This window comes from Mustela lutreola, chromosome X (genome assembly GCF_030435805.1).
Source record: "Mustela lutreola isolate mMusLut2 chromosome X, mMusLut2.pri, whole genome shotgun sequence".
NCBI classification, from domain to species: domain Eukaryota; kingdom Metazoa; phylum Chordata; class Mammalia; order Carnivora; family Mustelidae; genus Mustela; species Mustela lutreola.
The window spans coordinates 131,746,452-131,769,643 of NC_081308.1; the positions used below are offsets into that span (position 1 = coordinate 131,746,452).

At 47.5% G+C, this 23,192-nt stretch overlaps 1 protein-coding gene and 1 long non-coding RNA gene across 2 annotated transcripts in view; one reads left to right on the forward strand and one right to left on the reverse strand.

The window, feature by feature from the left end:
• The window catches only part of TKTL1 (transketolase like 1), a 26,032-nt gene continuing 2,840 nt past the window's right edge, over positions 1-23,192 (forward strand). The window contains exons 1-10 of the mRNA XM_059157388.1: positions 1-214; positions 6,115-6,232; positions 9,880-9,977; positions 11,347-11,538; positions 11,622-11,749; positions 12,951-13,144; positions 17,177-17,341; positions 17,844-18,000; positions 19,110-19,240; positions 21,151-21,234. Of these exons, the coding sequence (XP_059013371.1) occupies positions 78-214; positions 6,115-6,232; positions 9,880-9,977; positions 11,347-11,538; positions 11,622-11,749; positions 12,951-13,144; positions 17,177-17,341; positions 17,844-18,000; positions 19,110-19,240; positions 21,151-21,234 (1,404 nt within the window). The 5' untranslated portion in view covers positions 1-77. The remainder of the gene's footprint in view (positions 215-6,114; positions 6,233-9,879; positions 9,978-11,346; positions 11,539-11,621; positions 11,750-12,950; positions 13,145-17,176; positions 17,342-17,843; positions 18,001-19,109; positions 19,241-21,150; positions 21,235-23,192) is intronic.
• On the reverse strand, positions 16,813-21,152 carry LOC131821343 (uncharacterized). The gene is made up of 2 exons (XR_009349882.1): positions 20,883-21,152; positions 16,813-18,039 (listed from the first exon to the last, which is right to left on the reverse strand). It is a non-coding gene; the product is annotated as an uncharacterized LOC131821343 (long non-coding RNA).

Sequence of the window (23,192 nt, forward strand, 5' to 3'; positions counted from 1 at the left end):
ACCCCGCAGGAGCCATAAAGCGCAGCCTCACACAGCCAGCGTCATTCGCTCGTCAGACACCGACCGCGGCAGTAGCGATGGCGGATGCTAAGCCGAGCACCGCGACGGCCGCCGAGGAAGCCAAGCCTGACGCGAAGACTGTGCAGGTGCTGCGGGACATGGCCAATCGCCTGCGCATCCACTCCATCAGGGCCACGTGCACTTCGAGCTCTGGGTAAGGTTTCCTCATCCCAATTCCTCGTGGCTTCAAGCGGCCAGTCTGGTGGCGACAGGAAACCTGAGGTGAAGGGAGCCCTGGGGGGCTGGGCGGGCTCAGTCGTAGAAGCCCCGTTTGGGACCGTGGGGTGCCGAGGCCGCGCCGCCCGTGGCGAGGGTGGCGGCCCCGACTCTCAGGGCCTCCGGCATGTAGCAGGGAGGAGCCCAGAACACGGCGTGGCCTAGCGGGGATGAGTCCCGGGGAGCGCGGCCAGGCTGGCGCTGGCAGGGGGAGCGGGTGGGGGGTCGTCCTCGATGCCGTTCCGATGCCGCCTGGGGGCCGGAACAGAAGCAAGGGAGGGGCGAGGGAGAATTGGCGAAAGCGAGGCTTTTCGGTCAGCTAGCATTTTGTGAGGACTTCGGCGTCGGTGTGTTTCACGGATGTTGGCTTTGTGCGGGGTGCTTGTGTGGCTGTAGTTCAGGGCCGTGCTGGCCTCAGAGGGAGGCGGATGTCCTCTCGGCTTTGTTTGGAAACGTCTGAGGAGGATTGATGTTAATTCCCTAGCTATTTGGTAGGATTCGCTGGCGAAGCCATCAGGTCGAGAGTTTCCTTCGGCAGAGGCGTTTTTGGTTACATAATCGATATCTTTATTAGTTATGGGTTTATTTGGAATTTATTTTTAGGGTCTCTGACTCAGTGGGTAGAGCATTTGATTCTTGATCCTCAGGGTCATGAGTTAGAGCCCATATTGGGCACGGACAGTATTTTACAAAAATTTCTATTTCTTCTTTGTTCCACCTTACTGAATTCTGTTTCTAGAAACTTCTTAGTTTTTTTTTTTACATATCTCTGAAGGTTTTTTAAAAAGATTTTGAGAGTGCGCGGCGCCCGATAGGGGGAGGGGAAGAGGGAGAAGCACGAGGCCAGGAAGGCGGAGAAGCACGAATGCAGGAGGCGGGAAAGGCGAAGAAGCACGAAAGCAGGAGGAGGGAAGGGCGGAGAAGCACGAGTGCACGAAGGGGAAGGGGCAGGCGGAAAAGCACCGAGTGCGAGAGGCGGGAAGGGCGGAGAAACACGAGTGCGAGAGGCGGGAAGGGCGGAGAAACACGAGTGCACGAAGGGGAAGGGGCAGGCGGAGAAGCACGAGTGCAGGAGGCGGGAAGGGCGGAGAAACACGAGTGCACGAAGGGGAAGGGGCAGGCGGAAAAGCACGAGTGCGAGAGGCGGGAAGGGCGGAGAAACACGAGTGCGAGAGGCGGGAAGGGCGGAGAAACACGAGTGCACGAAGGGGAAGGGGCAGGCGGAGAAGCACGAGTGCAGGAGGCGGGAAGGGCGGAGAAACACGAGTGCACGAAGTGGAAGGAGCAGGCGGAAAAGCACGAGTGCGAGAGGCGGGAAGGGCGGAGAAACACGAGTGCGAGAGGCGGGAAGGGCGGAGAAACACGAGTGCACGAAGGGGAAGGGGCAGGCGGAGAAGCACGAGTGCAGGAGGCGGGAAGGGCGGAGAAACACGAGTGCACGAAGGGGAAGGGGCAGGCGGAAAAGCACGAGTGCGAGAGGCGGGAAGGGCGGAGAAACACGAGTGCGAGAGGCGGGAAGGGCGGAGAAACACGAGTGCACGAAGGGGAAGGGGCAGGCGGAGAAGCACGAGTGCAGGAGGCGGGAAGGGCGGAGAAACACGAGTGCACGAAGTGGAAGGAGCAGGCGGAAAAGCACGAGTGCAGGAGGCGGGAAGGGCGGAGAAACACGAGTGCACGAAGTGGAAGGAGCAGGCGGAAAAGCACGAGTGCAGGAGGCGGGAAGGGCGGAGAAACACGAGTGCACGAAGTGGAAGGAGCAGGCGGAAAAGCACGAGTGCAGGAGGCGGGAAGGGCGGAGAAACACGAGTGCACGAAGGGGAAGGGGCAGGCGGAGAAGCACGAGTGCAGGAGGCGGGAAGGGCGGAGAAACACGAGTGCACGAAGGGGAAGGGGCAGGCGGAAAAGCACGAGTGCGAGAGGCGGGAAGGGCGGAGAAACACGAGTGCGAGAGGCGGGAAGGGCGGAGAAACACGAGTGCACGAAGGGGAAGGGGCAGGCGGAGAAGCACGAGTGCAGGAGGCGGGAAGGGCGGAGAAACACGAGTGCACGAAGTGGAAGGGGCAGGCGGAAAAGCACGAGTGCGAGAGGCGGGAAGGGCGGAGAAACACGAGTGCGAGAGGCGGGAAGGGCGGAGAAACACGAGTGCACGAAGGGGAAGGGGCAGGCGGAGAAGCACGAGTGCAGGAGGCGGGAAGGGCGGAGAAACACGAGTGCACGAAGGGGAAGGGGCAGGCGGAAAAGCACGAGTGCGAGAGGCGGGAAGGGCGGAGAAACACGAGTGCGAGAGGCGGGAAGGGCGGAGAAACACGAGTGCACGAAGGGGAAGGGGCAGGCGGAGAAGCACGAGTGCACGAAGTGGAAGGAGCAGGCGGAAAAGCACGAGTGCAGGAGGCGGGAAGGGCGGAGAAACACGAGTGCACGAAGTGGAAGGAGCAGGCGGAAAAGCACGAGTGCAGGAGGCGGGAAGGGCGGAGAAACACGAGTGCACGAAGTGGAAGGAGCAGGCGGAAAAGCACGAGTGCAGGAGGCGGGAAGGGCGGAGAAACACGAGTGCACGAAGTGGAAGGAGCAGGCGGAAAAGCACGAGTGCAGGAGGCGGGAAGGGCGGAGAAACACGAGTGCACGAAGTGGAAGGAGCAGGCGGAGAAGCACGAGTGCGAGAGGCGGGAAGGGCGGAGAAACACGAGTGCACGAAGGGGAAGGGGCAGGCGGAGAAACACGAGTGCACGAAGGGGAAGGGGCAGGCGGAGAAACACGAGTGCACGAAGGGGAAGGGGCAGGCGGAGAAACACGAGTGCACGAAGGGGAAGGGGCAGGCGGAGAAACACGAGTGCACGAAGGGGAAGGGGCAGGCGGAAAAGCACGAGTGCAAGAGGCGGGAAGGGCGGAGAAGCACGAGTGCACGAAGGGGAAGGGGCAGGCGGAGAAGCACGAGTACAGGAGGCGGGAAAGGCCAAGAAGCACGAAGGCAGGGGGAGGGGAGGGGAGAGAAGCAGGAGCGCAGGAGATGGGAAGGGCGGAGAAGCACGAGTGCAGGAGGTGGGAGGGGCGGAGAAGCACGAAGGGAGGAGGAGGGGAGGGTGGAGAAGCATGAGTGTATGAAGTGGAAGGGGCAGGCAGAGAAGCACGAGTGCAGGAGGGTCGGTGGGAGGCACAGCAGATAGAGAAGCTGACTCCTCGCTGAGCAGGGAGGCGGATTGTGGGGCTTGATCTCAGGACCCTGGGATTGTGAACTGAGTTATTTAGGTGCCCTGAAACAAGTTGTACTTTAATTGATTTATTGGCGTAGTTTTTCATGGTACCGCATAGTCCTTTTTATTTTTGTACAATGGTAATACTGTCTTTTCATTTCTGAAATAAAATCTGTAATTTCACTGGACGCTTAGGTGGCTCATTAACTGTTTTCCATTCAGGTCATGATCCCAGGGGCCAGGAATTGAGTCCCACGTTGGCCTCCTTGCTCAGCAGGGAGGCTCTTTCTCCCTCTCCCACTGCCTGCCCTTCCCCCTGCTTGTGCATGCTCGTCCTTGCACTTGCTCTGTCAAATAAATAGTTTTTTTTAATTAGTAATTTCAAATCTGATTTAGTACATATTTTTGAAAGATATTTATTTATTTATTTACTTGACAGAGATCACAAGTAGGTGCGGGGGGGGGGGTGGGGGGGTGGAGCAGGCTTCCTGCTGAGCAGAGAGCTTGATGCAGGGCTCACTCCCAGGACACTGAGATCATGACCTGAGCCAAAGGCAGAAGCTCAACCCACTGAGCCACCCAGGCGCCCCCGCTTTAGTACATTTAAAAACTAAATTTTTTTGGTTTTAGTCTAGCAGAAAGATTTGTTAATTTGTTGGTTTCAAAGAACCAACCTTTGTTTTTGTTTTTCTTGTGGTTTTCTTGGTCTCTCTGTTCTAACCTTTATTATTCTATCTGGTGTCTTTGGGTTTACTTTTTCTGGTTCTTAGGTTGTAAAGTTAGGGGTTTGACTTGAGATCTTACTTTTTTAATGTAAGCACTCACAACTGTCAATTTCTTAGCACTGCTTTTGCTGTATTCCATGAAATTTGGTACGCTGTGTTTCTATTTCCATTTTTCTTTAAGTACTTTCTAATTTCTCTTGTTTTCTTCTTTGACCCATTGGTTAAGAGTGCAGTGCTTAATTTCCACAAATGTGTGCATTTTCCAATTTTCTTTTATTGATTTCTAATTTCTGTATTAGTGGAATAGAATTTTCTGCATGGTATCTTTTTTAAAATCTTGTTTTCCACCCTGAGCTTTGATATTAAAAGTACAGTTTACATGAGTTAAAGACCTGCATGTTTTGGGATTTTCTTTTACACTTCTTGCTTTTTTCATCTTCAAAATTAATAGTGGTTTGGCTTTGTACAAGATTTTTCTAGTAATTTTTATTCATTTGAATTTTAAAGATACCTAACAATTTTTAAAACCTTACCCACTTAGGGGCGCCTGGGTGGCTCAGTGAGTTACGTGGCTGCCTTCGGCTCAGATCATGATCCCAATGGCCTTGGATCAAGCCCTGCATCAGGCTTCCTGCTCCACAGAGAGCCTGATTCTCCCTCTCCCTTTGCCTGCCACTCTGCCTGTTTGTATTCTTTCTCTGTCAAATGAACAAAATCTTTTTATTTATTTTTTTAAGATTTTTATTTATTTGACAGAGAGATCACAAGCAGGCAGAGGCAGGCAGAGAGAGAGGGGAAAGCAGGCTCCCCGCTGAGCAGAGAACCCAATGCGGGACTCAGTCCCAGGACCCTGAGATCATGACCGGAGCTGAAGACAGAGGTTTAACCTACTGAGCCACCCAGGCACCCCATGAACAAAATCGTTTGAAAAGAACAAAAACAAAACCTTATCCACTTAGGGAATACCTGCAAGGCAAAAGGTTTAAGTCTCCATTTTCTAATAGTGAACTTTGAAAGAAGAGATTGTTAACATACGTGAGCTGGACCTGGGATCTCATCCCACATCGGCCTCCTTGCACGGCAGGCAGTCTGCTTCTCCCTCTCTTTCTGCCTGTCACTCCTCTTGCTTGTGTTCTCTCTCCCAGCCACCTCCCACCCCCCCCCCCCCGGCCCGGTCTCTCTCTGACAATAAAGTCTTTTTTTAGAAAGTATTTTTGTTTGATGTAGTCCCACTTGTTTTTTATTGCGTTCCTTGTATTTTAGTTATCCTATCCCCCAAAAAAGTCAGTATGAGGACCCATGTCCAGGTTTTTTCCTGCTTTCTTCTAGGCATCTGATGGTTTCTGGTCTTACATTTAAGTCTTAATTTATTTCAAGTTAATTTCTGTGAGTGGTGTAAGGTAGGATTTCTATTTTTATGTTTCCACATGTGACTATCCAGTTTTCCCAGCACCATTTATTGAAGAGACTGCTCTTTCTCCATTGAGTATTCTTGGCTCCTTTATCAAATATTAGTTTTTCATGTACGCATGGGTTTATTTCTGCTTCATGGTGTTTTTACTTAATGATATCACAGATAAACTCAAATAGATTAAAGAATACTCAAGTGCTTACGGAGTCAGTAGGTGAACTTGCCCCAAGTATACAGGTGCTCCATTGATAGAGGGGGGTAGTCTTGAAGATCTTTCTCTCCACGGGGAGAGGTTATGAGGTTACTGGGCCTTACAGCATCCTTAAAAGTCATGAACTTGGGAGGCAGTCGCCCTGAATCCCTTTTCCTTGACTGGATTCTTCGATGCCTAGGAGAAATGACTGCTGCTTCCAGTCTGAGGAGTCTCTGTACTAAAAGGTCTCCTCCTGTACCGTGTCCCTGGTGAGTCACTTACCTGTGAGAAATGACCTGTGCTGTGTCTGTCTTTAAGCCACCCCACATCATGCAGCAGTGCTGCCGAGATCATGTCCGTGCTGTTCTTCCACATCATGAGATACAAACAGGAGGATCCAGAGAATGCAGACAATGATCGTTTCATCCTCTCCAAGGTAAGCCAGCACAGGAGCCCAGGGCCTGTTCAGATGCTTACTTTTTAAAAATCATTTTAAAAGCTACTGTATGGCAACAAGGCCTGAAATGGGCTCTGTTTATATTTTTGGTTCTTCCTTCTTTGCCTCATGTCTTAGTCCGTTTAGTCTGCTATAACAAAATAACCACAGATTGGGTGGCTTATAAACAATAGAAATTTATTTCTAATAGTTTTTGGAGGCTGAAAGCCCAAGGTCAGGGTCACATGGTAACATTCTGGTGAGGGTCTTCTTCCTGGTTGCAGATTTATTATTATATTCTCACATAGCAAAAGGGGAAGTAATCTATCTAGGGCCTCTCTTTTATAAGGGTTCTAATTCTGTGGGGTTCTGCCCTTGTGACATAATCACAATCACACCCAAAGCTCCCCTACCTCCTAATACCATCACCTTGGGCTTTGGGTTTTCAACATACAGGTTTTGGGGGGCACAGATATTCAGACCATAGCATCTCACAAAGATCTAAAAAGTGTTCCAGCAAGGATTACAGTGGTGGGAAGGATGACTTAATGGCAACTGGCTCCACTTCTTTTCCATCTTTGGTGCCCTGCCTTATCCCACCTAGCACCAAAGCCCCCCTTGACCTATCATGCTCTAATACTTTGCCACCTGGATAGAGGTGGGCAGCAGTGGATCTGACTTACTTGAGCCTCAAGGAAAATTGAGCTTAATTTGGGGAGAGATCATCCACTTGTCAATTATGTTTATTTTCCCTATCTGTGGATCTGATCTGATAGTATGGGGGTCTTTCTCATTACACTAAGTATAATACCAGGTACTTCGTGATTTGGGGGAACGGGAAAGAGCAGTAATTTAAAAGCAAGGTCAACCTAGCAGAACATGCAGTTCTTTTGATGCTATCTGAAAGTTTGCTGTGTCCTAAGCAAAATGTTTAAAATTCAATTGGTACAGCACCATGTACAAACAGAAACCCCATATGTGGGCAGTGGGAATTAGTTTAAAGAATAAAGACAGGTGTTTAGGTGGCTCAGTCAGTTGAGTGTCTGACTCTTGATCTCAACTCAGGTCTTGATCTCATGGTCGTGAGTTCAAACCTGATAATCGGCTCCACACTGGACATGGAGCCTACTTAAAAAAGAATAAAGTCAGAAGATGGGTGTGAGTGGAGTATCTGGGGTCATAATTTTGGCCATGTCTTGGGGTCTGAAACGTAATCTCAAATGAGGTTTGGCAAAAAAATAAACTAAAATTTGTGAGTGTGTGTGTAGAAAGATGATGATGAAGCAAAAATGGCCCATTGGCAGTGAATCAAGGTGAAGAGTATATGGACTTCATTGTGTTATTCTCAAAACTTTTCTATAAGCTTGACCTTCCTTCACAATAAAATGCAAACAAATGAAGATGTACAAACACAGTATGAACATTCAGATTCCTGGTTTAAAAAGTCAGATGGCTAGAGTATCACATAACTGCTGCTATCGTGTTCACAGTCATTGGCCTGAGCAGTGAAGAGGCTGTCTGGTGTGCAGTAGCAGGCTGGGCACGGTGTAGCTGTCAGAATGTAAATGCTCATCAGATTGAAGAAACAGAATTAGGAGGAAGGGGAAAGCATATAGCGTAGTCCACCTTGGCATTGGCTGAGAATGGACTAAGTGGACTTGCTACAGCAAAGGAGCTGAGGTCCTCACAGCTGGTGCTCCTGGGGCATGAACGTGCAGTGCAGACAACTGTGGTAGGCCCACCGTTATGGCCTAGCAGTATCAGGATTGCTGGCTGTGAATCACTGTGGAAGCTTGCGGGGAGGGTCTTGTGTTTCCGCCAATCCCCACCACTAGGCCTTTGCTTTTGTTTTATTTTTTTTTTTTTTTAAGATTTTATTTATTTATTTGAGAGAGAGACAGTGAGAGAGAGCATGAGCAAGGAGAAGGTCAGAGGGAGATGCAGACTCCGCATGGAGCTAGGAGCCCGATGTGGGACTCGATCCCAGGACTCCGGGATCATGACCTGAGCCGAAGGCAGTCGTCCAACCAACTGAGCCACCCAGGCGTCCCTGCTTTTGTTTTAATGGCTGTGGTTTTCTTCAGTCAAGCAGGCAGGGTAGAAACCAAAAAAAAAGGCCTTTTAAAAACTTGTTCTTCAAGCATACTTTGTGCCAGAACAAAGGTGAGAAATCCCACCTGAGGAGGAAGTCTTTCTGAGTGCACACAGTACCTCATATGCGTTTTTATTCTAGCTCTTGTCCCCCCTAAAGTTTGAGTGTATCCCTCTACACCCAGCATAAGGATTCTTACGGAAGAAAAGGGAGCCCATGTGGGAGTACTTTCATGGTGCCAGGTATGGTGCAGGTGCCTGCCAGTTTTCTCAATCAGTCCTATAGCCCCCTGCTGCCTGACAGGGGTTCTTCATTGTACCCAAAAAATGAAGAAGCCTTGAAGAAGTGGGCTACCTGTCCGCTTTAAAGCCAGAGAGAAGCAGAGTGGGTCTGAGTGCAGAGCCCAGACTCAGTCCAAGGGCACACAGACAACTGGGGGCCAGACCTTATGGGAGTAACACTAGGAACCATCGGGTGGAAGACAGAGCTTCAGTGGGAGGGTTCTGCTGGGCTAAGGATACAGAACAGAGAGGGAGTCTCTAGGGGCACAAAGCATGTGAAGAAAAGCTGGAGAAGATTAAGAACCCCGGGAGGAGCCGGAGAGATAGGGTGGAGCAGGACGGGGAGGGATGAGACTAACAAGTCCCCTTGGCCCGTCTTTGGTAGCAACAACCACCTAATGATTTGCTTGAATGGAGCTGACTCTTGCATTGTGAGAAGGGTGAAACAAGAAACCTAGATAATCAGCAGGTCAGATGGAGGCGGAGTGGACAGGCTGGTGCAGGAACTTGGGCTCTGATTGGCAGGAGTTGGAGAGACCTTGGACCAGTCTCCGCAGGGTGGTGGGCAGAAAAGGTCTAACAGGCTCCCCCTGGTGGCTGTGTTGAGAATAGCTCTGGGGGGGGGGGAGTTTGGAGGTCACTGCAGTGACAAAGTCAAAAGATGTGGCCAGTTCAAGGTGGTGGCAGGGGAAGCACTGAATAAGTTCAGTGTTTCTTTGGAAGCTTGGGACCTTTGGCACCGCCCTGTGGCACCCAGAGGGTATTTTCTGCATGAGCTAAAGATAGCTTGTGCGTAGGCACAGGAGGAGGGGAGAGGAAGAGTAGTGGTGTAGTGATTCATTTCTGACATTTCTAGATGACCACTTCTGAAATCTCATTTGACCTGAGGTTTTACAAACCAGGGAAATTGCAATCTTCTTCAGTGTTTTTGGTTTCTATTTAAGAACCCACATTCTCCAAAAAGATTGAACATCTGGTTTGTTCATGATTAGATAAAAGACCTTATGAAAAATGGCAAGGCTCGTGCTTACGTTTTCTGCTTTGCTCCTGGGCTCTGTTGAAGCTACTGTGTGTAGAGAAATTGTCAGTCTGGATGTCCTCACAGGTCCAGTTGACTTGGATTTACAGTGACCCCCCCCCCCGTCTTGGTGATGTTGATCTGAGACTTGGGGTGCCTGTAAGTGTAGGAAAGAGTTAGATACCCTAAAGTGTGGAAGGGGCCATTCCAAAGAACAGCCTGTGCGTCTAGGTTCATTTGATCCCTTCTCTTACAGAGGCTGTCGTTTGTTGATGTGGCAACTGGATGGCTCGGGCAAGGACTGGGGGCCGCTTGCGGGATGGCATATACTGGCAAGTACTTTGACAAAGCAAGGTGAGGCACTTACCCAGCAACTGCTTACCTGGCTCCACCCCATTCCTCAGGCACCTTGGCTTTATTTATGGCTTACTAGTTTGGGAAGTTAATAATTGTTTTGAAAGTTCAGACTACCAAATGTTCAAGCAGAAAAGAAATCATGTTTCTGTAAACTGTTCTAGCTTCTCTGGTTAGGTTCTGCAGTATAGAAACTGGTTTACTTCTATTATTTTCCAAGAATGATCGCTTTCTGTTTTTCATCTCTCCGTGAGCTTCATTATACAGTGACTAGCTGGTGCACTTGCACAGGGGACACATACGGTAATAATCAAAGGGCTCAGGCGCCTGGTGGCCCAGTGGGTTTGGGTTAAGCCTCTGCCTTTGGCTCAGGTCATGATCTCATGATCCTGGTCATGATCTCAGGGTCCTGGGATCGAGCCCTACATCAGGCTCTCTGCTCAGTGGGGAGCCTGCTCCCCCTGACCCCTGCTTGCCTGTGTGCCTGCTTGTGATCTCTCTCTCTGTCAAATAAATAAATAAAAATCTTTTAAAGAAATAATAAAAATTTTTTTTAAATAATCAAAAGAGTTCTTTTTCTACAGGGCCTCTTTCATCTCTCATGACTGCCTCTATTAGTCCCTATTCTGTGGTTTAATCAATTTTTTTAAATTTTGAAGCATTTTTGTGGGGCATGGTATTGGTATTTTATTGGTATTAACATTTTTTGTGTTTTTGTTGAGGGGAAAATTTACTATTTACAACAGAATATACGCTCCTGAAGCAGACTGTTTTGATTGTTACGATTATCGTAAATAAATTTGTAAGAACAGAAATAGAAGACGGTAATGCTTAAAATGAAGCTTACTGAGAAATTATATATAAAATGTCATTTTGGGTGTTTAAGGGGACTGTTTACTCCCCATCCCCTCTTGTTTGTGGATCGCAGAGAAGTGGCGGAAAGATGTTAGAATGAGAAAACTTGCCAAAGTTGAAGTCCATCATATGAGGTCCAAATTTTTTTTTAAGATTTTTATTTATTTATTTGACAGGCAGAGGTCACAAGTAGGCAGAGAGGCAGGCAGAGAGGCAGGCAGATAGAGAGGAAGGGAAGCAGGCTCCCTGGTGAGCAGAGAGCCCGATGTGGGACTCGATCCCAGGACCCTGAGATCATGACCCAAGCCGAAGGCAGCGGCTTAACCCACTGAGCCACCCAGGTGCCCTGGTCCAAATTATTAAAGCTGTGTTTCCGTAACTGTCCAGTTTGGACAGAATTGACAATGTGAAGCAACTATTTGTTCCTTTGTTTCCCTCCATGATATCTATTTGCCTGAGTGACCCAGAAGATCGCTGAGCACAGTCTTTCTTAACATTTCTTGACTTGCCCCAGCTACCGCGTGTTCTGCCTCATGGGAGATGGCGAGTCCTCTGAAGGCTCCGTCTGGGAGGCGTTGGCTTTTGCTTCCCACTACAATCTGGACAATCTTGTGGCCGTCTTCGACGTGAACCGCCTGGGCCACAGTGGCGCCCTGCCCCTCGAGCATTGCATAGAAGTCTATCAGAAGCGCTGTGAAGCCTTTGGGTAACTGTGTCCTATTTTATGCCACCTTCTTTCTGCCCAGTCCCCCATTCACCTTGTAACCTGGCCTTCTCCTGGGTTGGCAGGTGGAATACTTACGTGGTGGACGGCCGCGATGTGGAGGCGCTGTGCCAGGTGTTCTGGCAGGCAAGTCAGGTGAAGAACAAGCCCACTGCTGTGGTTGCCAAGACCTTCAAGGGCCGGGGCATTCCAAGTAAGCAAATGTTTCTTTTCTGCTCAGGGTTATTAAAAACATCTGTGTGCATAGCAATGTGGCAGAAGGAGGCTCATGATGGCAAGGCAGGCCAACTGGCTTAGTGTTCAGTGATGATACCTGTAATATGTGCTGGAGGCTCTTGCTTCCCTTGGCCCTTATAGGTAGCAGGACTGATTAGGGTCAGAGGGGAAGCCCAGACGCCCAGTGCAAGAGCAATGATTTTTTGTATGCCGGAGGGAGTGGCTAGGAGGGCGTCCATCAGAGAACTGGTAGAGAGTGATCCACACAGAAGTGCAGTGTGAGAAAGAGTGCTACTGTGCACATAAACAGACAAGCCAATAAGGGCCTGCATATGTGCAGGCACCATCGCCTGTGCCCATGCTGTCTTGGAGGACACACAGGGAACTAGAGAAGCAGCACCTGTGGAACTGAGGGTCAGGGAAGGAAGGGCATTTTGAAAGTCTTAAATTCTTGCAGATTTCAAAGCCGACACCTGAACTTACTCAAGTATAAAGACTTGCAAAGGGTGTGTGGTTGCTCCGTGTTTTCATCAGTGCTTTAGAATAAAACTGTTCTGTGACTCCCCTAAGACACAGTCTTAACTATGGTTCCCCAGTTCAGTGAATGATCACTGAACCAATTTGCTCCTGGGAGAATTCTGGGTATTCTCTTTGCCTTCACCTCTCCCCTATGGGCCCCTACATGGAAATCCGGCCTGTCATCAGTTCTAATGGCTTCTGCTCCTACAGTAAGTGTATCTCAGTCCTGTTCCCTGCTATGTCCTATGCTCAGACCTGTCTTTCACTCCTTAATTATAGTCTCCCCAGGCCAGTCTCCACGTGACCACTGTGGCAATCTTTATACATTTAAGAACTGACCAGTCACCTCCCCTCTCCCAATTCTTCTGTGTTTTCCTGTCTTGCTTCTGACAAAACCCAAACTCTTCATACCCACAGGATCTTCCAAGGTCCGCCCTGCCTGTCTCTCCAGCCTCATCTCCCGACTCTCTTCCCTCCATTCACCAGTATGTGGGCCAGAGGCCTCCCTCGAGAGCTGCTGGGATGTTTCAGGCTGTCCTGTGGGGCTGCAGTAACAGCTCAGGCTCCCTTTTTGTCAGGTTTTTGCTCCTGTGAGTCTGTGGTGCACAGACACTCAATTACTTATACTTAAGGAATGAATGTCTTTTATTGGGTTGCAGGTGTTGAAGACGCAGAAAATTGGCATGGAAAGCCAATGCCAAAGGAAAGAGCTGATGCAATTATCAAACTAATTGAGAGCCAGATACAGACTAACAAGAATCTTGACCCAAAACCCCCTATTGAAGACTCGCCTCAAGTTAACATCACGGATATAGAGATGAGCTCTCCGCCTGCTTACAAAGTCGGCGAGCAGGTAGGCAAACTATATTGTTCTCACTTTTTTAAAATACATGACCGGACTCTTCATGTATTCTCATCTCCGTGGATGAACCAGTTATTAGATTGCATTACATATAACTTAAAGGTTATAAGTAATAGAGGTGGTTTTAGTATCTTTTACTATTTTTTAAAATTTATTTGATAGCGAGATCACAAGCAGGCAGGGAGGCAAGCAGAGAGAGAGGGGGAAGCAGGCTCCCCGCTGAGCAGAGCGCCTGATGTGGGGCTCGATTCCAGGACCTTGAGACCATGACCTGAGCCGAAGGCAGAGGCCTAACCCACCGAGCCACCCAGGCGCCCCATCTTTTATTATTTTTTTAAAGATTTTACTTATTTTTGAGAGAGCGCAAGCAATCATGAATGGGAGGGAGGGGGCAGAGGAAGAAGCAGACTCCCCACTGAGCAGAGCAGGGAGGCCAATGCAGGGAGCCCAGTATGGGACTCGATCCCAGGACCCCAGGATCATGACCTGAGCCAAAGGCAGACGGTCAATGGACTGAGCCACCCAGGTGCTCTTTTAGTATATCTGATATTTAATTCTTTCATTTCAAACTTAGGTCTGAATTTTCTTACTAGAAAATGTACTAGTACCTAGTACTTAATAATACTAGGTATTTACTAGTACCTAGTACTGCACAGCTTTTGCTTGCAAAATTCAGTTTGTGGTCTTGGCAGTCTTATGAGCTTGAAACTGCCACTGTTTTGTGTCTGGTCTAAGGGTGGGGACCTGGCTGGTCCAAGTTTGTTTTTTTTTTAAGATTTTTATTTATTTATTTGATAGATCACAAGTAGGCAGAGAGAGGAAGGGACGCAGGCTCCCCACTGAGCAGAGAGCCTGACGTGGGGCTCCATCCCAGGACCCTGGGATCATGACCTGAGCCGAAGGCAGAGGCTTAACCCACTGAGCCACCCAGGCACCCCTGGGTCAAGTTTTTAAATTTACTCCCTAGATTAACAGAAGTAGGTCAATTAATCAAAGAGGAATGCAAAAAGGAAACAAATTAGGCATGAAACCCTGACCATAAAGCCTTTTGCCATGTTTTTATATCCTGCCTTTTGGTATAATACAAAAATAGGCAGTGTCTTCAGGACCTAAGGAAACAAGGTGATGAGCCCAAGAGGAAGGAAATATTTTCTAATCCTTTTTTCTTTTCTTTCTTTATTTGGAGACATTTATAGTGTTGCTTGTGTTTTCTTGGTCTGGTAATATGGGTTAAAACAAATGAATTTTGACAACTCAAGAAATTAGAAAGCAAATTAAAAAGCAGAAGAAAGGTGTTGATCAGGAAAAAACACATATTAATGAAGGACACTTTGGCAACACTTTAACTGTTCACACACTTCGAACCAATAGTACAACTCACAGGAATTTATCCTACAGAAGTATGCAGATGTGTCTCTAAAATAAATGTCGTTGGTTGGAACTAGAGGGTATTATGCTCAGTGAAATAAGTCAATCAGAGATTGACTATTAACTATGATCTCACAGATAAGTGGAATTTGAGAGTCAAGGCAGAGGATCGTAGGAAAAGAGAGGAAAAAATGAAACGAGGAAACCAGAGAGACCCTTAATCCCAGGAAACAAACTGAGGGTTGTTGGAGTGGAGGGGGGTAGGAGGGATGGGGTGGCTCGGGGATGGACATTGGGGAGGGCATGTGCTATGATGAGCGCTGTGCGGGGGAAAAAAAAGAATGAAGATTGCAGCTTTGAATGCTGATGAAACGGAAATGACCCAGCTGGAATAGAAGCTAAGAATTTGCCCAAATTACTAAAATTTTTTTAAAAATTTATTTATTAGAGCATGAGCAGGGAGGAGCAAAAGGAGAGGAAGGGGAGAGGCAGACTCCCTGCTAAACAGGGAACACCCCCCCATCGTGACCCTGAGCCATAAGCAGACACATAACTGATTGAGCCACCCAGATGCCCTATTATTAAAATTTTTTTAAAGTTGTAAAGCAGGGGCACTTGGGTGGCTCAGTAGGGTAAGCCTCTGCCTTCAGCTCAGGTCGTGATCCCAGGATCCTGGAATCGAGCCCCGCATCGGGCTTAGTGGGAAGCCTGCTTCTCCCTCTCACACTCCCCCTGCTTGTGTTCCCTCTCTCGCTGTGTCTCTCTCTGTCAAATAAATAAATAAAATCTTTAAAGTAAAGTAAAGCACCGTAGAGTATAATTCTCTTTTTGTGTAGAAAATCTTAAAAGGAGGCATCATAGAGGCACCTGGGTGGTCAACAGATATTTGTTCATAGACCATTCCCAACAAGATGCTGCACAGACTCATTTCTGTCAACCTCTGGACAGGGTACTGGATGGCTAGGGGACAAGAGATCAGGGAGAAGATGGTCACTTTGCTCCATAGCCTTTCAGAACTTGAATTTTGTACTGTCTACATGAATTGTTTATTTTTAAAAATAGGGACACCTGGGTGGCTCAATTTGTTAAGCATCTGACTCCTGGTTTCGGCTCAGATCATGATCTCAGAGATGTGAGATCAAGCCCCACATCAGGTTCTGAGCTGGGCATGGAGCCTACTAGAGATTTTCTCTCTCTCTTTCCCTCTGCCCTTCCTGCCCCTCCAAAAAACATTAAGTGTTCAGACGAATGAAAAAAAAAAAAAAAGACAAGCAAACTTTGTTTTTTTAAATAATAGCTTTATTGGGGTGCCTGGGTGGCTCAGTGGGTTAAGCCTCTGCCTTTGGCTCAGGTCATGATCCCAGAATCCTGGAATCGAGCCCCACATCAGGCTTTCTGCTCAACAGGGAGCCCTCCTCCCCCTCTCTCTCTGCCTGCCTCTCTGCCTACTTGTGATCTCTGTCAAATAAATAAAATCTTTTAAAAAAATAATAGCTTTATTGAGAAATAACTCCCTATATTACAATCATTCATTTGAAGTGTATAGTTTAATGGTTTTAAGCATATAAACAGAATCCTGAAACTATCACCACACTGAATCTTAGAGCATTTCCATCATCCCTGGAAGAACCTCCCCCCACCAGGGTGCCTGGGTGGCTCAGTCTATTAAGCATCTGCCTTGGGCTCAGGTCATGATCCTGGGATCCAATCCCGAATTGGGCTCCCTGCTCAGTGGGGAGCCTGCTACTCCCTCTCCCTCTGACCGTCTCCCCCCAAATCGTGCTTGCTTGCTCTCTCAGATAAATTAAAAAAAAAAAAAAACTCACACTCATTAGCAGTCATTGTCCATTCCATCCAGGCCCAGAAAGTACTCATCTACATTTTGTTTCTGTAGTTGCTTGTTCTGGATATTTCCTATAAAGAGTGTCATACAATATGTTAACTTTTTGTCTGATTTCTTTGTCTTAGCACAGTGTTCTCAAGGTCTATCCTTGTGGCATGTACAGTGTTCTATGAATATACCATACATTTTGTTTACCTTTTCAATCCTTGATGGATGTTTGTGTTGTTTTTACCTTTTGGCTGTTGTGAATACTGCTGCTTTGAACATTTGTGTGCAAGTTTTTGCTGAGATACATTTTTCTCTTGGGTATATACTTGGGAGTAGAACTGCTGGGTCACGTGGTAATTCTCTGTTTAACATTTTGAGGAAGTGCCAACCTTGATTTCTAATAGAAAAATGCAATAATGTGACAATGTCCCCTAAATCAATTCATAAATCCAGTCCAATGTCAAATAATATGCTAATGGAATTTTTTATTACTGGTATCATGATTCTAAAGTTTTACATTTTATTTTTTTGCAGTTAGCCTTACCAGTTTTATAGTTTAAAAAGTCAACAGGCATTTGCATTTGGTGACATTTAAGTTTTTTGGTAAACTATATGAATGGGGCAGAAGAATAAGTTTACTTTTGAGAATTGATACCCAGTGAGTCAAGTATGGATTTAAGATGGGCTAGCAACCCATTTTTAAAACCCTAAAGAAGATTATTGGTAAATCACCAATTTGTTTCTAAGACAGAAGACAACTGGTAATCCACAAAACTTCACCTTCCTTCTAAATTTGCTCTAAGAAACTCCACTGACTTTTCCAGATAGCTACTCGGAGAGCATGTGGTTTGGCTCTGGCCAAGCTGGGCCATGCAAATGATAGAGTCATTGTGCTGGATGGTGACACCAAGAACTCCACCTTCTCAGACATATTCAAGAGAGAACACCCTGAGCGCTTCATTGAATGTTTCATCGCCGAGCAGAACATGGTGCGTGTGCTGTGGGTGTCCCTCTTGGGTCTTCTCACTGACAGTGGCCTGCTGGGCACAGGAGGCAAGCCCCATATTATGGTTCTTCTTTCCACTTAAAAAAGCAAAGGAACTAGAGAAAAAATGTCTCTGAGGAAACAAGTAGAGAGTAGCCAGGCAATTTGTGGGGTGCCTTATGGGACCACTAGGAAGGGCATAGTAGACAGAACCATCTCCAGGTATACTGAGGGCAGCAGGCCAAGAGTCACAGCCATGACACCAAGGATCTAGGTCCGAAGTATCCCAAGCTTGTCAGCAGCTGTAGGTGCTAGGAAGATCTGTCAGCACAGAGGCAGCATTCCCTCCTGCTACCCGTTGCTTGGAGCCAAGCAGGGACCCCCTTTAGATGGGTGTCCACAGCCAGCTAGCCATGTCCCTGCCTCCGCCAGCCCGCACATTCATTCATGGTGCTTCTCTGGCAGCCGTTCCAGGGCTGTTCTGATTTGTCTCCTTTGCATTGCAGGTGAGCGTGGCACTGGGATGTGCCACCCGTGGTCGGACCGTTGCTTTTGCTAGCACCTTTGCTGCCTTCTTGACCCGAGCATTTGATCAAATTCGCATGGGAGCCATCTCTCAAATCAACATCAATCTTATTGGGTCCCACTGTGGGGTATCCGTTGGTATGTGTTCTCAGTACCCTCCTCTTGATAGCCTTTTTCCTTTACAAAGAAAGATTAGCATGTGAGTGGTTGACCTGTCAATGTACTTGGGGGTTCCATAATGTTTGATTATTTCTGATCTGTCTTTTTTCCTGCCATGTTGTATTTTAAAAGTTCCAGACACTCTGGGTTACTTTTGAGAGGAATTCTTGGTGTTACCGTAAAGTGCCCACTCTTTCAGTCATTGAGAAACAACGATCAGACTTTCTTTCTGCTCTTAGTGTGGTGCCCTTTGTCTAAGCGGGGACAAGCAGCATGAGTCCAGGAAGTGAGGAGCACAGATCGCCAGGGCTTTCTGCCTAGGCTGAGCTGTCTGGTCAGATGGAAATGGAAGCCTTGAAGAGTGGGATACAGAGGAGTGGGGCTGAGGGAAATCCAGCTCTGGGGCATTAACCTGGCAGGATAGGCTAGATGGAAGCAAGGAGAAACAGGGGGTCGGAAAAGGATTGAGATTTGGTATGTATTAGCAGTAGATAGAAAGTGAGGGTTACTCCGTGAGAGTCTGAAGAAAGAGGTCAACATGGCTGACAGGTGGAGGAGTGCAAAATTGCACCAAAAGGTTTTTTTTTTAATGGTCTCCAGTAATTTCTTGCTTGAGAGACATCAGGAGATTGTGTTCATGAATGACAAAAATGACAAGAAAGATGAGGTGCCTGGTGTGCCTGTGGTGGCGTAGGTCCTCAGGGTAGATGTGACAGTTCGTGTACACTGCTAGAATGCTGGAGGGGAACAGTGCACTTTGGGAGTCCTCTCTGGGACTTCCTGGGAGAAGTCTCTCAATGGGCCAGATGGCATGTGCACAGTGGGGGGAGAGTGAGGCCCGCAGCTTTTCAGGACTGAGCCAGGCCCAGAGTCTTTGCCTGGGGCCAGGTGTGTCTAAGTACTAAAATCAGTCAGCTAAGTGACACAGTGGCTCTAGGTCCAACCAGAGGAGCTAGGGTCCTGAGGTTAGATAGTTGTCCCAGGCAAGGCACCGTGCACAGTAATAGTCCTTTCTTAGCTGCAAGAGCTAGGCTGTTGTGGCGTACGTTGGACTTTCTTTTTGCACAGCTATGGCTTTGCTTTCTCAGGTGAAGATGGGCCCTCCCAGATGGCCCTGGAGGATCTGGCCATGTTCCGATCCATTCCCAACTGCACTGTTTTCTATCCAAGTGACGCCACCTCCACGGAGCATGCTATTCTCCTGGCGGCCAATACCAAGGTATTTTTAAGGGGACATTGGTTCAGGCAGAAAATGCTTTTGGGGTGTGATACTAGTTTGCTACTGATTGTTGGGTTTCTCCCATTTTTATCAGCATACAGATAATAGATATTCATTATGGAAGTTAACATTGGAGGATAAAAAAAAAAAAAGAAAACAAGCAATTGGGGGTTCCTGGGGGACTCAGTGGGTTAAAGCCTCTGCCTTATGGCTCAGGTCATGGTCTCAGGGTCCTGGGATCGAGCCCCGCATCAGTCTCTTTGCTCAGCAGGGAGCCTGCTTCCTCCTCTCTCTCTCTCTGCCTGCCTCTCTGCCTACTCTCTCTCTGTCAAATGAATAAAATCTTAAACAAAAAAGAACAATTATTCAAAAGTGATGACACACATAAAACATGAACACAGTCATGTTGTGAAAGTGCAAAACAACGCCAGACAGCATCTGATGGCCCATACGGGCAGGGCTCAGCATGAGAAATGAGGGTGCTCTGGAGGCTCCAAGAAGTGGGGGACTGTCAGCAATGTCACAGGAGTAGGCTCCAGCAGGAAGCTGTCAAATGCTGCTCTTAGATACATCTCATGCTGTCACTACCTTGTGACAACTGGAAAGCTGAAGAGTGGCCAGTGTCTCCACTGCAAACAAACCTCAGAGTCCTCAGACCTGGTCTGCCCTCTGAACATCTTAGAAGGGCATGAGTGTGGATTCTGCCCCACTTGTTCCTCCTCAAGTTTCACACAAGGACAGCAGACACACTCACCCTCATTCCTGTCTAGAACCCAGCTGCAGGGACGACTAGAGACCAGAGTCTGCACTTTCTCATGTGTTCCAACTGATGGTCACCAGACTCCCATCCTTACCCATCCTCGCACCTACCCATGGCCCTGCAGAGACAGCCCTGGCATGGGTAGGATAGATTATGCAAGTTCCTAAGCATTTCCAGCTCATTAGAGGCCTAGGATTCTTTGGCCTTTTTTTTTTTTTTTTTTAAACCTAAGTGGGCTCACACTGTGTGTATTGTTCTGTACTTTTTTACTTACTACATCCTGGAAGTTGCTTCATGACTGTGCATATATAGAGTGATCTCCTCTGTGTGCTGCAAGTTTCCATTTCTCGAAAGTTCATAAGAGGCAAAGGCGTGGTGATAGAAATTAGTGGTTGTTTTTCAGGTGGGGAGAGTGGAGAGAGACATGAGGAAACTTTCTGGCAGGTGCAAATGTTATTCATACTCGGGTGATGGTTACATGGTATATGCCTTTGTCAGAATTCGTGGAGTACGGCACTTAAGTAAACTATATCTTGGTAAAAACACTGAATAGAATTGATTTATGATGTGAAGGGATAAACAGAACAAGTATTTCTAAATTAATATGTCCTTTTATAGTATTATAGAAACTCTTCAGACACTTGAGTATTCATTTATGCGGTATGTGTTCAAGAGTATGCTTACTTACATTTTCTCATTGGTAAAATATTCTTTTTATATTCTAGTGTGTAGGGTATTTCTAAGAATGAAGTATTACTTACAAGTTGTGGTAAAAATGAGTTGCTTAACTTAGCTTTCTGTTAAACGTGAGTCCGTGCTATGGCCTGAATTTGTGTTCTGTGAAGACCGAATAAGTCTGCGTATTTAAGAAAGCTTTCCTACCATTGAATGTGACAGCACAGAGAGTTTGTCGCTGGCGGCATCTGCCTGGGTCCTGCGTAGGTTTTTGCCTGGCGTGGTAGTAATCTGATCCGATGACGCTGACCTGTTTGCCCGTGGTTGTAGACGCTTATTCTTTACTCCAAAACGTTTGCTTCGTTTTTAGTAAAAAGAACTGTTTAAGCTTCTTTCTTCTCCCCTTTTTAAAACAGGTTTATTAGTTGACATTTAGTTTGATATTTTTTAATGTGGCTCTGGTGTTACGCCCTAGGGGATGTGCTATGTCCGGACCAGCCGACCAGAAACCGCGGTTATTTACGACCCGCAAGAAAGCTTTGCAATCGGACAGGCCAAGGTAAGGCCTTAAAAGCTCTCCAGTGTCTTCCAGTGTCCCTTCATGTGGAGACAAGTGGTCTGAAGCTAGCACTAGCTATCCCCACAGTGAAGGCTTGATCTGTTCTTCATTTTTGTTTGTTTGTTTTAATTGACCTTTGCCTGCTTTTGCTCAGAAAGGAACATTCTACCACTGTCAGTGGAGGTAAAGTTTTGTCTTCTCCAGATGAATTTCCTTTTTTTTTTTTTAACTTGTAAGGATAAAGTGGTTAAAACTTAAAGGTACTTGAGTTTTTTGGGTGTAAAAAACAAATAATAGAAACAACTTCAAATTAATAGTAGATGTATTAGATTGGGATTTTACAGATCCAAGTCAAGAATAAAAGGGAAATGAATGGGGTGCCTGGGTGGCTCAGCAGGTTGAACCTCTGCCTTCAGCTCAGGTCATGGTCTCAGGGTCCTGGGAGATAGAGCCCCGCATTAGGCTCTCTACTTGGCAGGGAGCCTGCTTCCCCCTCTCTCTGCCTCCCTCTCTGCTTACTTGTGATCTCTGTCAAATACATAAATAAAATCTTTTTTAAAAAGGAACATGAATGCATTGCCCACGGGCCTGATAAAGGCGCTAGCGTCACTGCTCATTCCCGATCTTCTGTGTTCTCACAGGAGCCCTAGAAGCACAGACTTAGCAGCAGCCCTGAGTTGTAGATGAGAGAGAAGGTGAGCAGCTTAGTCAGGATACACAGTCGTGAGCCGCAAGACCAAAACTCAGACCCAGGCATTGACCTGGCCTCTGTCGGGACCACGAGTGCAGAAAACCAGTGGAGTCTGTGGCAAAAATAAGTGGCTCTGCTCCACCACTTGGAGTGGAGGGCTTACAGGTGTTTGGGCATGTTTCCTTCCTGCCTTTTTGAAGGCTGAGCAGGGAGCCTGATATGGAGTTTGATCCCAGGATGCTGGGGTCATGACCCACGCTGAAGGCAGATGCTTAAGGACTGAACCACCCAGGCACCCCAGTAGCCAGAAGTCATTGTTTCTAGTGCTCAGAATGACTGAGCAGTGATTGGCTTTAGGGCCACAAAAAGCAGGTATATGCAGAACAGTCCATGATGTGCTACTCAGTTGCTGGGCATTATTGAATGAGAAAGCGGCAGTACTCACCTCCAGTGTTAGCTACAGCTTTTGCTGCTCCCCATCCATACTCCCACACTGAAACTCAAGGCCCTCTGTTTGCCTCTGAGGTTGGAGGTGTGGGTGGGCGTCTCAGAGACATCATGTGATTTGCAGAGCTTTTTCAAAGCCTGTCTTCTCTTCTCCCTAGTAGTTGCCCCATCCTGACAAAATGGAGTCCGTTTCCAAATGGTAAAGGATGGGAGTGAGAATGTGTCTCATAACGTGCATGGCATGCATGGGTAATTTGAGAGCTAGGATTTGCAAAGAGGACTTGGGGGGGAGTGTGCATGTTTATATGTATATATATGAAAAGGCTAGGACATTCTCAAAGAATGGGGTGGCTTAGAAGCCCTGAATATTTGTACTGTCAGCAGTGGTTCTTAAGCTACAAGGAAACCTATACAAAGGGCTGAAATGAGTAATTTCAGATGCCTTTGGTTGGGTGGCTTTGGAGTAAATAAAACTCTGAAAAAAGGCTAGGGCCCTATCTTCACTTACAGAAGAGCAAGCGGTTCAGAGTGTGGGCTTTGATGTCAGACAGGCCTGGCTGCTAGTCTCTAAGCTGGGCGAGTTCCTCCCACTCTGAGATTCATTCTTGCCAGCCACAGAATTAGCCCCCAGTGCACTGGCCTTAAAAAGGGCGCTTGGGCATGCAAGGTCCTTGGCACAGAGCATGTTGCAAATGCCCCCAAATGATCCCCCATTAACTTGTTCATTGTCAGAGTCCAGTCTGTGTAGATGCCCCAACAAAATGTCCCAAGTTGTCCAGGGGTGGTGCCTTTCTAGACCTTCTGCGCTGAGTCTGTGGTC